Here is a 12,933-nt window from a genome sequence, read left to right as displayed (position 1 = left end):
GGCCAGCGGCTGCCAGGCTCCGCCCACCCACTGCTCACACACAGCCCCTACGGCGTAATCAGAGGCGTCCGTAGTAAGAGCAACAGGGGCGGTCGGAGACGGGTGCGCCAGCAGAGCAGCGTTGGCCAATGCGGTCTTGGCAGCATCGAAAGCAGCCGTCATCTCTGTGGACCAATCCAACACGTCTGCCGGCCTCCTGCCCCGCAAGGCGTTGTACAAGGGTCGCATGAGCTGGGCCGCATGGGGGAGGAAACGGTTGTAGAAGTTCACCATGCCCAGGAACTCCTGCAGGGACTTCACAGTGCGCGGGCGTGGGAAACTGGCGATGGCGTCCACCTTGGCCGGGAGGGGAACCGCCCCCTGCGGGGTGACGTGGTGGCCGAGGAAAGTGATGGAGGACCGGCCAGCTGCTGTAGATGCGTCAGATGGTCGTCTGCAGACGCACTGGCAACGAGAATGTCGTCCAAGTAGACGAACAGGAACGGCATGTCCCGCAGCACAGAGTCCATGAGGCGCTGAAACGTCTGTGCTGCGCCCTTGAGGCCGAAAGGCATCCTCAGAAACTCAAAAAGTCCAAAGGGCGTGATGACCGCCGTCTTTGGGACATCCTGCGGGCGGACGGGCACCTGATGGTAACCGCGTACCAGGTCCACCTTTGAAAAGATGCCGGCGCCGGCCAGGTGTGCGGAGAAGTCCTGAATGTGCGGTACCAGGTACCGGTCGGGGGTGGTGGCGTTGTTCAGGTGACGGAAATCACCACAGGGATGCCAACCGCCATCAGCCTTGGTCACCATGTGCAGGGGGGAGGCCCACGGACTGTTGGAACGGCGTACGATGCCGAGGTGCTCCATGGTGGCGAACTCCTCCCTGGCGATCATGAGCTTGGCAGAGTCGAGGCGCCGGGCCCGTGCATAGACCGGGGGGCCAACCGTGGTGATGTAGTGCTCCACACCATGCTTAGCCACCGCCGAAGAACATGTCGGGAAACTCAGTCAGCAGGCGTTGATCCAGGACCCCGGTGGCGAACGTGTTCGCAAGACAAAGCCCCCCCACCCCCCCCAGCGTGCAGGGGTACGAAGCAAAAGAGAGGGCGTCGATCAGGCGGCAGTTCGTGACATCTACCAGCAGCCTGTCGGCGCAGAGGAAATCCGCCCCCAGGAGTGGCGTAGACACGGCAGCCATGACGAAATCCCAGCCGAAACGCCGGCCGCCGAAACACACCTCCACATACCTCGTGCCATAGGTACGAATGGGTGTGCCGTTGGCGGCGTCCATCGGGGGGCCATGGCCGCCAGCCACAGTGTCTACAGGCGTCGCCGGCAGGATGCTGCGCTGAGCCCCAGAATCGACCAGCAGCCGCCCGCCGGACCAGGCGTCAGTGACGAACAACAGCTTGCAGTCCCGACCAGCGCTCACAGCTGTAAATGAGCGCTGGCCCCGGCTTTTCCCGGGGCCCCAAAACTGCAAGGCTGGCGACACTGCTTGGCCTTGGCCCCAAACCTGGCATGGTAGTAACAACACCCGTCGTCACGCTGTCGGCGGGCTGTCACAGCGGCTGCGGTGTCCGGGTCGTACCCCGGGGGCGGAAGCGGGGCCGACGTGTGCTGGGGGGGCAGCAGCGCATGGACAAACTGCTGCCTGCTGGCGAGGAAAATCCTGTCGGCCTCCACAGCCACCGCCCGGTAGTCCTTGGAGGCAAAGAGGGGGGAGCTGGCCAGAGCGGTGCGCACGGGTGCTGGAAGCTGCCGCAGGAAGATGTGGGCGAAAAGGAAGGAGGGATCCGCCGAGCCCAGCACGGCCAGCATCCTCTCCATCAACTCGGATGGCTTGCCGTCACCCAGGCCGGTCAGGGAAAGCAGGCGGTCCGCCTTCTCCAGCTCCGACAGTTCAAAAAGGCCCAGGAGGAACGTCTTGAGTGCGTCGTACTTGCCGACAGCTGGAGGAGCCTCCAACCGCGCCATAGACCTGGCCGTCGTCGAGGCATCTAAGGCTGCTACCACGTGGAAATATTTCGTGACGTCCTGCGTTATTCCTCTCAGCTGGAACTGGGCTTCGATGTGTTGGAACCACGACCGTGGGCTGTGCTGCCAAAAGTCCGGTAACTTGACGGTGGCAGCATAGATAGCGCCGACGTTAGCCGCGTCGGTAGCCGCGCCGCCAGCGGCGGCTGGCGCCACAGCGGGCGCGTTGTTATCACCGTCGAACATAATCCAGCCGTATCCAACTCGCGTCGGGGGTCACCAATTGTTTTTTTTCATTGTGTGTCACAAATATTGTTTCTTATCAGTATTGTATGCATTATTGTTATCGACTTGTGTTCCTAATATGCATGTGTCCCCCCGTTAATATGCATTGCCATGGACTGTATTATGCGTTACGTGTTTAGTTTGCGTGTGTTTAAACAGATGGACGCACACACGCATTCATTAATTCTTTTACACATACACACACGCGCGCCTGCATTCATTCATTCATTTTAACTCGCGGTAAAACAATGTTTTCTCACAATCAAATACTCATCAATCCTAAAAGTTATGGGCATGTACACGATGTCTGTGTCAAGAAAATATGTCTTTTCCGTACAGTGTTTGCTGTACGGTGTTTGCAGATGCATTGATTTAAGAGTACAACTTAATACCGGTGTATCAGCTGTTCTTTCCCAAATAATTTACCAAGAATGTGTGGCTAGGTAGATGAGAGAAGCAAAGCTTATGGGCGAGGTGCACAAGCAGCATTATGCATGCGCCCTTAAAATAGCATCTGAACAACGCGCCACTGACTTTAAACCAGGTATTTCCTGGTTTGTGGCGCAAGTGGTTTCTGAAACTTCAACATAGCACCAGGGAACGTTTGTGCCAGAACACGCCTCCTCCTTTCGCCGAACCGCCTCTTGGGGCGCAAGATCATTCCCTTATTTACCGACGCGTGGCGCAGGAGGGAAAAGAACACTCTGCGCCAGTTGCAAACTAGCAACGACACATGCGCCAGTGATTAAGTCACTTGCGCCGGATGCAAGATAGGGTTCTATGAGTAGAAGTACACAGGATACTGCCTCTTTATGAGTAAAAGTACACAGGATACTAGCTCAGTATGAGTATAAGCACACAGGATACTGGCTCAGTATGAGTATAAGTACAAAGGATACTAGCTCAGTATGAGTATAAGCACACAGGATACTAGCTCAGTATGAGTATAAGTACACAGGATACTGGCTCAGTATGAGTATAAGTACACAGGATACTGGCTCAGTATGAGTATAAGTACACAGGATACTAGCTCTGCACGTGTCAGCAAATTCACCCCCCCGAGAAGTTGTAAACATTGCGGGTCGCCGGGAGGCGGGACTTCTGCACTTAGGCCCCGCCCCCTGCAGTCTGAGGTCACACTGTCACGGGAGGAAGGTTTGAGCCAAACGAGCTGTTTGACACTTATTGAGATTGAGGGGGCACCAATACTCCCCCTGGGGAGGACTCAAATAAACATGATACCACGACTTTGAACTCGGATTAGCGTCTCGTCTCAGACGCGCGTGTGTGTGTGTGTGTGTGTGTGTGCGTGTGCGTGTGTGTGTGTGTGTGTGTGTTTCTGTACTGTGGGTGTGTACTGTGTGTGTGTGTGTGTTTCTGTACTGTGGGTGTGTACTGTTTGTGTGTGTGTGTGTTTTTTTCAAATGCTGCCGCCGCGCAGCACGCCTTTGCGCACGGTGTTCAGCACCAACGGTACAGCTGTATAATCTGTTTACTGTCTGTTGCCAGCAGCACCATGAATAGTTACACAATGTTTGTTCTGGTTCCATTATGTTTGTGTACACGCATACGAATACACAGGATGTTGCCTATAATTCGCTCTATTGTTGTATAAGTTATGATTTGTTTTTTTTTCAATTGTTCGATCCCATTCATACGTAGGCTATATTCATAGTTATTCAACATTCAGCTTCAGCAGTGTAGCGGAGCATCTCCGCGTCAGCATTCACACCGCAGTACCTAATTGTATCTAGTTCCCTCTATTGTGTGTGTTATAGTTCTTCATGACCGGGTGACTTGACATACATGACGGATATCCATGGGCTTGTCTTTAACTCAAGAACGTTGCTTTATTGAACACACGTGTAGCCTGCATTACAAGTGGTGCACCCGAGCCCCGGAGCTACACCGCATCACGCCCCACGTATCACTCCGCCTACACCTCACTAACATCAACATGACAGTATAAGTGTGCGGCACTATATACTACAGTGTGTAAGTTAAGATTTTTGCAGACATAATTAATGCTCCAGGTTCATTGTTATTATTGTTATCATAAAGCTGCGGCTAATCAGCTCTTTATTATCTGTCAATTAAAACTTCCTTTCAGTTTTTGATTGACAACTGATCTAATTTCATTGTGTTTAAGTGTTGTGTTTCATGTTGTGTTTCATGCTTTTCGGCCTGTGGCAAAGCGGGTCATCCTCGCTGCTCAAGGCATTTTGAGACGCAGCTTTTATTTAATGCTCATAGGACCTAGTGCTGAAATAAAAGGTTCTCTGAAAAAGTGTGAGGGGAGCGCTGGTGCGCTAAACTTGTTCTGTGAGCTTGGATGTGAACAATGTGAACACAACGATTGATTTTCGACTGTGCGCGCATGCACAATATTGCGTTGGTGTAATCGAGCTGCGCTGCTGTAGATTTTTTCATCAATGTAGCGAGTTGCGAGTCAAGTGCAGGCTGAGCTTTTTTTTCCAGCACCCCCTGCTGAGAATAGGTTCCCGCGGCTATGGAAGGGTTGTGTCAGCCATGATTGAGCAGGCCTTCCTCAATGACCTGACCTTATACAGGTCATTAAGGTGGCCCAGTTGAGCGCCAGCCATCTTGCTGCACTTTCACGATCGCCTACAGACGATTTTTCTGTTTCACAGAAAGTGACCTGTGTGTGTGTGTGTGTGTGTGTGTGTGTGTGTGTGCGTGTGTGTGTGTGTGTGTGTGTGTGTGTGTGCGTGTGTGCCTGTGTCTGTCCTCTCCATATTCCGTCCTTCATCGGGCGTTAGAGTCTGATATAGAAATGCACTGGCTGGTATCCTGATTATTAATGTTGTGTAGACGTAGCCTCTCTTGTGCTTTTTATTCAGTGAACCCCGACCTTAAAGTGTAAACTGATCCTCTGCTGAACACACCAGAACATTCACTGGATCCTCTGAGTTGTTTATCACCATTATGCTTTATTAACCAAACAGAAGAACAGTCCCTTACATGTTCCTAATAAACACAAGGACTCAAACAATAGAAGAACAGTCCCTTACATGAACAGAATAAACACAAGGACTCAAACAATAGAAGAACAGTCCCTTACATCAACAGAATAAACACAAGGACTCAAACAATAGAAGAACAGTTTCCTACATGTACAAAATAAACACAAGGACTCAAACAATAGAAGCAACAGACATTACTAATCATAAACAGGTGTGCACATATCTTTGATAACTGAACATCGTCTGCTGCTGTGTTGTTCCCCACAGAACACAAGGAATCAATACTCAGTTTAAAGCCATCACAACATGATCTATAGCTTTTCCCAGACCGCTGGCATTATGAATATCATATTAAAAGCTGCTTTAAATCAGGTTCCATGTTTGGCTTATCAAAATATAAACTTATATCAGAGCCCTGCAGTATGAAACTGTTAACGTCTGAAAATATATACAATATTGTATGTTTAGATTTATCATGAATCAATAATTAAAATCATTTGACATTAGAAGTCTTTGTAAAACCTGCTTAGTTAACCTTATGTAAGATCTTAAAAGTATCTTCCTTTCATGGTTTATCAAGACCAACTTCCAGAAGCCCAAGAAAACTATATATCATTTGGATTATAGTTGAGTATGTCAATTTAAATCACCAAAACACAGTGTGTGTGTGTCGCTATAAACATGTGTTTGTAGTCTGTGTGTGTGTATTTCTATTTATACATGTGTATTTAGTCTGTGCGCATATCTAGTGTTTAGTCCATGTTCATATCTACGTCGTGTGTGTATTCATATCTGCGTGTGTGTGTGGGTTCATATCTGTGTGTGTGTGTGTTCATATATTGTATATGTGTTTGTGTGCGTGCGTACGTGTATGTCTGATCATAAATGCGTGTGTGGTGTGTGCATGCGGGCTGTGCACAAGTTTAAATATGCATGTGTGCAGTGTGTGCGCGTTTGCATGTGTGTGTCTGTGTGTATATTTGAGTGATTATATATGCGTGTGTGTGTTCATATGTACGTGTGGGTGTGTGTGTTCATATTTATGTGTGTGTTCATATATACAGGTGTGTGGAGTGGCGGCTGGTGGTTTTTAAAGTGAGGGAGGAAGGACTGAGTTCTTGGTTGCCATTGGCCTGCTTGCACTGATAGTGGACTATTGTGGCATAAGTATGTGACACTCAAGTTGTTTCAGGATGGTTTGATAAACTACAAAATAGCAGGGAGGGATAATTATGTGAATTGATAAAAATCCATCAGTGGCAGCATTGGACTTTGAAAGCTGGTGGGCAGCATGTCTTGGACCACTAGGGCAGAAGGAAAGGATGCAATGCCCATTAGTCAAATCAGGCCTACTCTTGATTTGTAAAACTAAATAAAAAAATCTTGGCCTATCATTGGGCATATTTTTGCCCTCAATGACTGAAGCTATTGGTTGTAATTTGGCTATGTTTATTTTCAGCTACAATTGTTTTGAGAAAAATAAAGAAACAATACCAAAAGTGATGCCATTTAAAATGCATCATGCTCTGAATCATTCACTAACATCCTTTCCACAATATCAAACAGAACAATATCAAACAGAACAACAAGGACATTATTTCACAACTATTTACGTGGGCTATAAACATCCCATTGTTTGAGGCTAATGTGGATGTTAATGGATGTTTCAGAATGTTGGTCACGGTGTTAGGCCAGTTAAGATTGAGGGACTTCATTTATAGATCAAGTCAACCCTCCTCGCGGGCTCTGCAGCCCGGCCGTGGGCTACGGAAACGTCAATATAAGTGAACAGAGCCGCACTGTACCGCAACGAGCAGTAGCGCACCGCTCGGTGAACACAAGGCATTCCACTGAGCGGGTTTGTTGGTTCTCGTAACAAAGACTTGAGGGGATAACCCCTCCCTCTGGGCTGCTCCTCAGCCAGGGCTCCTTATTGGTTCATAGCGCAGCCAGGGCTCCTCTTATTGGTTCATAGCGCAGCCAGGGCTCCTCTTATTGGTTCATAGCGCAGCCAGGGCTCCTCTTATTGGTTCATAGCGCAGCCAGGGCTCCTTATTGGTTCATAGCGCAGCCAGGGCTCCTTCTGATTGGTTCATAGCGCAGCCAGGGCTCCTTATTGGTTCATAGCGCAGCCAGGGCTCCTTCTTATTGGTTCATAGCGCAGCCAGGGCTCCTCTTATTGGTTCATAGCGCAGCCAGGGCTCCAGCCTATTCGTGAACAGACGTAGGCGGGATCCAGACCCCTTAGCTAGGCCCACCCACCCAGAGGAGGACTTTCCTCCTCTCTCCCATTGAGCCCCATGTTATTCACCGGCCGCCAACACTTCAGGGGAAATGAATGGGAGTGAACAGAGGCTGAGGGAGGAACGTCCTCCCTGTAGTAATTGTCAATAGGCGATAGGGGGTACTAATGTCCCTTTACCCAGGGAAACGAACATAACGTATACAAAGGCATTAAAGTATTCCTATTTAAGGGCATTAATTCATTAAAGTAGTCTGGACAATCATTTTTTATTCTCAACAATGTTAGGGAGGATCTTCCTCCCTCTCCTCACAGGAGAAGCCTCCACTGGGTGTGTGTGTTTGTGTTCATATATAGATGTCTGTGTGTGTGTGTTCATATATCCGTGTGTGTGTGTGTGTGAGAGAGAGCGAGAGAGAGAGAGGGAGGGAGAGAGAGAGAGAGGGAGAGAGAGAGCGAGAGAGACAGAGAGAGAGAGAGAGACAGAGACAGAGAGAGAGACAGAGGGAGAGAGAGAGAGCGAGAGAGAGAGAGACAGAGACAGAGAGAGAGAGAGAGGGAGGGAGCGAGACAGAGAGAGACAGAGAGAGAGAGAGCGACTATAACTGACACAGAGACAATGAGCCACCAGGCCATAACCCCCCTCACCCCTTCAGTGTGTGCGTGTGTGCGTGTGCGTGTGCGTGTGTGTGTGTGTGTGTGCGCGTCCGTGCGTGCGTCTACAACGGACACAGAGACACTGAGGAGCCTTAGGGCCCAAACCCCTTAGGGGCCCGGGGCCTAAGGGCAAGGACCCGGGGAGGGCGGACACAGAGTCGAGGAGGACCCCACCCCCATACCAACACCCCAGGGAGGAGGTCCACCACCCCAAGGACCCCACTGAGGACCCCCCCTACCGCTGAGGGATCACAGAGACGCTGCCCCCCCACCATACCCCCACCCCGGGGAGGAGGTCCTCCTGGGTGAAGGAGGACCAGAAGGTGTGGAGGTGTGTCAGTGTGTCTGAGGACCCTCCTCCACCTGGGGACACTCTGTAGAAGGACAGAGAGCCAGCAGGCCGGTCCAGATACACTGCTACTCTGGTGGAGCCAGCGGGGGGGGGAGGGAGGTCTGTATATCTACTGTTGTACACGGCAGAGTAACGACCATCAGAACAATAAAGACCCCAGGACTTGTTGTTCCCTCCAAGCCAGCTGTCATCACCCCCTCCTCTCCTTGGGATTCCTCTGTATGTCACTCCTATCTCAACACGTCCTTCCCTCTCTACCTCCCAGTAACAGCGGCCAGTCAGAGCCTCTCTACCCAACACCTGGGGCCAGGAGTCAAATCTCTCTGGGTGATCCGGATACGACTGGTTCTCTCCGGCCCCCGTCACCTTCCTGTTGTCCTCAGACAGAGAGAGGTCTCTGTGGGCCGTGTTGGGGTCCAGGGTGAGTTCACAGGCATCTGAGGGAGAACCAGACATGATGAGCTGCTGAACCCTTCTTCATCCTCATCATCATCACTGGTACTGTTCTCCTGAACATGACATGTGAGGGGGGGGGGGGGTCATGTGATGTTATAGTAACGCTATTGCTTCAGACTCCACCTACACCCCCCCCCCTCCCCCGAGCCCAGATGTTATCTTCATGATGATTGGACAGTATTAACATATGGAAGATACATGATGTCAGCCATCATCCTCATTCCCAGTAGGATCTGATCTCACTTCCTGCTGTGTGGATGGACTTTCCATCTCAGTAGTGAGTGTGTGATGTGATGAATCAAACAGACACTTACATCTCTGTGGAACTGGTTTCAGCCTCCACACTCCACCATGCTCCACACTGGGGGGGAAACAAAGTGAGAGCAGCATGTTGAAACATTCACCTTCATCATCGGCCGTCTCATCACGTTGTACACAACATGAGTTACAGCTGCCTCTTCAAACCACTTCATCTAGCAGCGGCTTGAATCCTCGTAGGAGACTTTGTCCCTGAGTGGTGAGCTGTCCTCTCCATACCTGAGAGTGTCCAGTCTCCAGCTTGGATCCTCCAGTCCAGCAGAGAGCAGCGCAGCTCCAGAGTCTCCTGGGTGATTGTAGCTCAGGTCCAGCTCTCTCAGATGGGAGGGGTTGGAGCTCAGAGCTGAGGCCAGAGAAGCACAGCCTTCCTGTGTGACCAGGCAGCCAGACAACCTGCACGCACGCACAGACACGCACAGTTAATAAACAAATCGTACCGTTATACTTCCCTTAAAAATAGAAAAAAATGAAAAAATGGTATATAGGGGATTCGAAGCTATAGCCCCGGATCTTTTGGGAATAGCCCCGGATCGCTGTGCCGTCAAAAAAAAACCCCCAAAAAAACATAATGATGAAAATAGCCCCGTAGAGTTCACTTCTTTGTGGTTGCGTTACCAGCAGCCACAGATGCAACATTGTAGCCAGTGAAAACCGCATCATTCTGACGTGTCCATATATGGGCAGATTTAGAATAATTTGTTGCAAAATGTTGCAAATTCAACGTCGGTATTCTGTCTTCTCTATGCATAGCGCATCTCGTCGATATTGCTGTTTCGTGCTGCTAGCCTTTTAGTGAGATCAGAGTGTTGAGATGGACAGTAATAAAATATCTTTGGTAAGATGGATGTAAGAAGAGAGACCCGCAGTGAGTTCAACCCGGTCCACTTGACATCGGGTAGGTGCATGACAGTGGCACCGTAAAATAAATAGCCCGGGCTTTTATTTGTTTCAATCACTGAACTTTAGAACAAAACTCTTGCTCAGCAACGATGGGAAATACTTTAACATTTATTTTTCAAACCAGTATGAATATTACTGTACATGTTTACCAGGCAATCGAATAACGCCTACACACACACACACACACACACACACACACACACACACACACACACACACACACACACACACACACACAATCGGGAGAGTTGGGAGAATTCCCTGTGGGCCGGTAACGTTTCTGGGCCGCCGGGTCAACGTCACAACCAATTCCATTTTGTCTAGAGGGGAGTAACTGAGCGCCCCCTCCCGAAGTGGTACAGCCCAGGTCGGCCTTGAACTGCGATTGGTCAGAAAGACGTAACAGCTATTATCAACATTGAACTCTCGTGCAGGCTTGAACACAGGGTTTATGCAGAAATTCTTAAGTTGAATTTACTACCTTTTAATACCTTTTTAATACCCTAACCATATTTTTTAATACCAGCACGACTTCAAGAGGTGTCTTGCTTCGTCCTGAAGGGTATTATTTTCGATAATGACCGGCGATGCTCTATACATTATTACACGGCTCCTTGCCAAAACAGCAGAGAAATAGTCCGCCAAAGACGTTGACGTCGCTCAGAAACCTGACGCGCTGGGGTTGATAAATTACGGGACTACTTACGGAGCGATAAGAAGGACGTGAATCAGGCAAAAAATCCACTTTCCTTGACAGCGGTCAAGTTCGGTATGCATAAAAGTACCGACTGACCAATTGCGAACTACTGCAGCTGCTGATCCCATCCCTCTAAGTTATAAAGTAGCCGCACCCACCCCAAACCAATCGGAATAAGTGTATACATGTTGATTATAGCGGACTACACCACCTCTTCTATTCCGCATGGAATTATATTCCGATCAGAGAATTGTATTCTGATTGAGCTGTTCTTCCACTTCTAATCGGATCAGAAGTGTCCATGTAAACGCGGCTGTCTACCGGTCACACCGGTCTCACGGTGACGTCAAAATCCATACCGTAGCGCAAATTCACACCAGTGTGATTTCTATAGAGGGATTATCAGTCTACGTCACTCCCCGCTCTACGCGCATGTCATATGCAGGAAGAGACGAGAGCGATAAGAACCGCAATCATGTCTTGTTGTGCGGTTGGTTGCACAAACCATTTTATTAAGACTGATTATCCCATTTATTCTACTTCTTGCTTGCCAACATAATAAAACAATTAAAATGCTTTAATTAATAATTATGCTTTTTCTTATTCGTAGTGCATGCTTATTAAATGTATACTCTGTTTGAGTTCATCTCCCTCTCAAAGTAGTCCCCTTTAATTACGATCCATCAAACATGTTTTTGACACCTCTAAGGGCATTATCCCGCTTATACCATGGTCACTTGCCGAAGAAAATAAATCAAGATCATTCATTTATATTTTCATGCGTTTTACAATCCAAATATAAAGTTTTTCACATAAATAGGACGGACCTTAGCTACGACTTGGCAACGGGAGGTATTTTAGTAAGGTGAGCTATGAGCCAGAGAGCTAACGTTGTGGATTGTACATATTTAGAATTTGAAATTCGTCCCAGCCTTTATACCACAGATATTCTAGGGTCTATAGTATATAACCGCGTTATCTGATTACAGTTTAATTCATTTTCCACAATTTAACAGCTCTCGTTTTGAAGAATAATCACCGCGCCATTCGTTTCAATGGGAATCGCGACGGTCTATACTTTCAACATAAAGTGTACATATTTACAATTCGAAATTCGTCCCAGCCTTTATACAACAGATACTATAGGGCAGGGGTCGGCAATTACGTTTGAACGCGGGCCAATTTTTTTTCAGACAATGGCATCGCGGGCCATAGATTTTTTTTTTTGGGGGGGGGGGGGGGGGGCTACTATTTAAATTTTTTTATTTATTTTATTATATTAAAATAAAATAAACATCATCTAACTTTTAAAATGCATTTAATTTAATTCCATTAAAAAACTTTATTTGCTTAGGTTCGCTGTTTTTATGCCGCCTGCTGCATCTCGTGTCGTCGCTCATGAAACAGGCGATTGCCTAGCAACCTGCCGTATACAAATATTCTTTTAGATGACGTGTAAAAATGATTAGCTGAACATTGCTATGCTAGTTATCGATGCAAAATGTCGTTGTTGAAAGCCTTGAAAAGAAAAATTGATTCAGAATGCAGGACCTACAAAGAAGAATGGAAGCAGAGGTATGCGTTTATCCTGCCTGCATTTAGTAATGCCAAGCCTACATGTCTCCTTTGCAACGAGGCTGTTGCCGTTTGCAAAGAATATAACATCAGAAGACACCATGAGACAAAACATGGCCAGTTCAAAAACGCATATCCTCCTGGGACAGAGGTGCGAACGAATAAAATTAAAGCATTGGAGGCTGGATATGCACACAGCAACAAAATACTTGTCAGGTCATTCACCGAGCAGCAGAGGGTTACAAGTGCGTCCCTTAAAGCAGCATGGGTTCTTACCCGTCACAACAAACCATTTACGGACGCAGAGGTTTTTAAGGAAGTGATGGTGGCTGTTTTGGAGGAGCTGGCTACAGATAAGTCAATGGATGGAGTGATTGCCTCAGTGAAACAAATGCCGCTCTCAGCGAGGTCAGCTTCCCGACGCATAGAGAGCCTATCTGACGATGTGCACGGATCAATTATGAGTGGCCTGAGTCAGGCCAACTACTTTTCCGTTGCCATTGACG

At 48.4% G+C, this 12,933-nt stretch overlaps 2 protein-coding genes across 17 annotated transcripts in view; both read right to left on the bottom strand.

Annotated features, from left to right (window-relative positions):
* LOC307074772 (NACHT, LRR and PYD domains-containing protein 3-like) overlaps positions 1 to 12,933 on the bottom strand; it is a 408,596-nt gene that overhangs the window by 254,759 nt on the left and 140,904 nt on the right. The gene's annotated exons all lie outside the window — the stretch shown is intronic.
* Positions 8,238 to 9,028, bottom strand: LOC307075093 (stonustoxin subunit beta-like; the record flags this gene model as incomplete). The annotated part of the gene is made up of 2 exons (XM_079735598.1): positions 8,407 to 9,028; positions 8,238 to 8,252 (listed from the first exon to the last, which is right to left on the bottom strand). Exons 1-2 carry the CDS (start codon positions 8,935 to 8,937, stop codon positions 8,238 to 8,240), a joined length of 546 nt encoding a protein of 181 aa, XP_079591724.1. The 5' UTR covers positions 8,938 to 9,028.

This window comes from Pollachius pollachius (genome assembly GCF_949987615.1).
Source record: "Pollachius pollachius genome assembly, chromosome: 4".
Lineage (NCBI taxonomy): Eukaryota > Metazoa > Chordata > Actinopteri > Gadiformes > Gadidae > Pollachius > Pollachius pollachius.
This window is presented reverse-complemented; position numbering and strand designations above follow the sequence as displayed.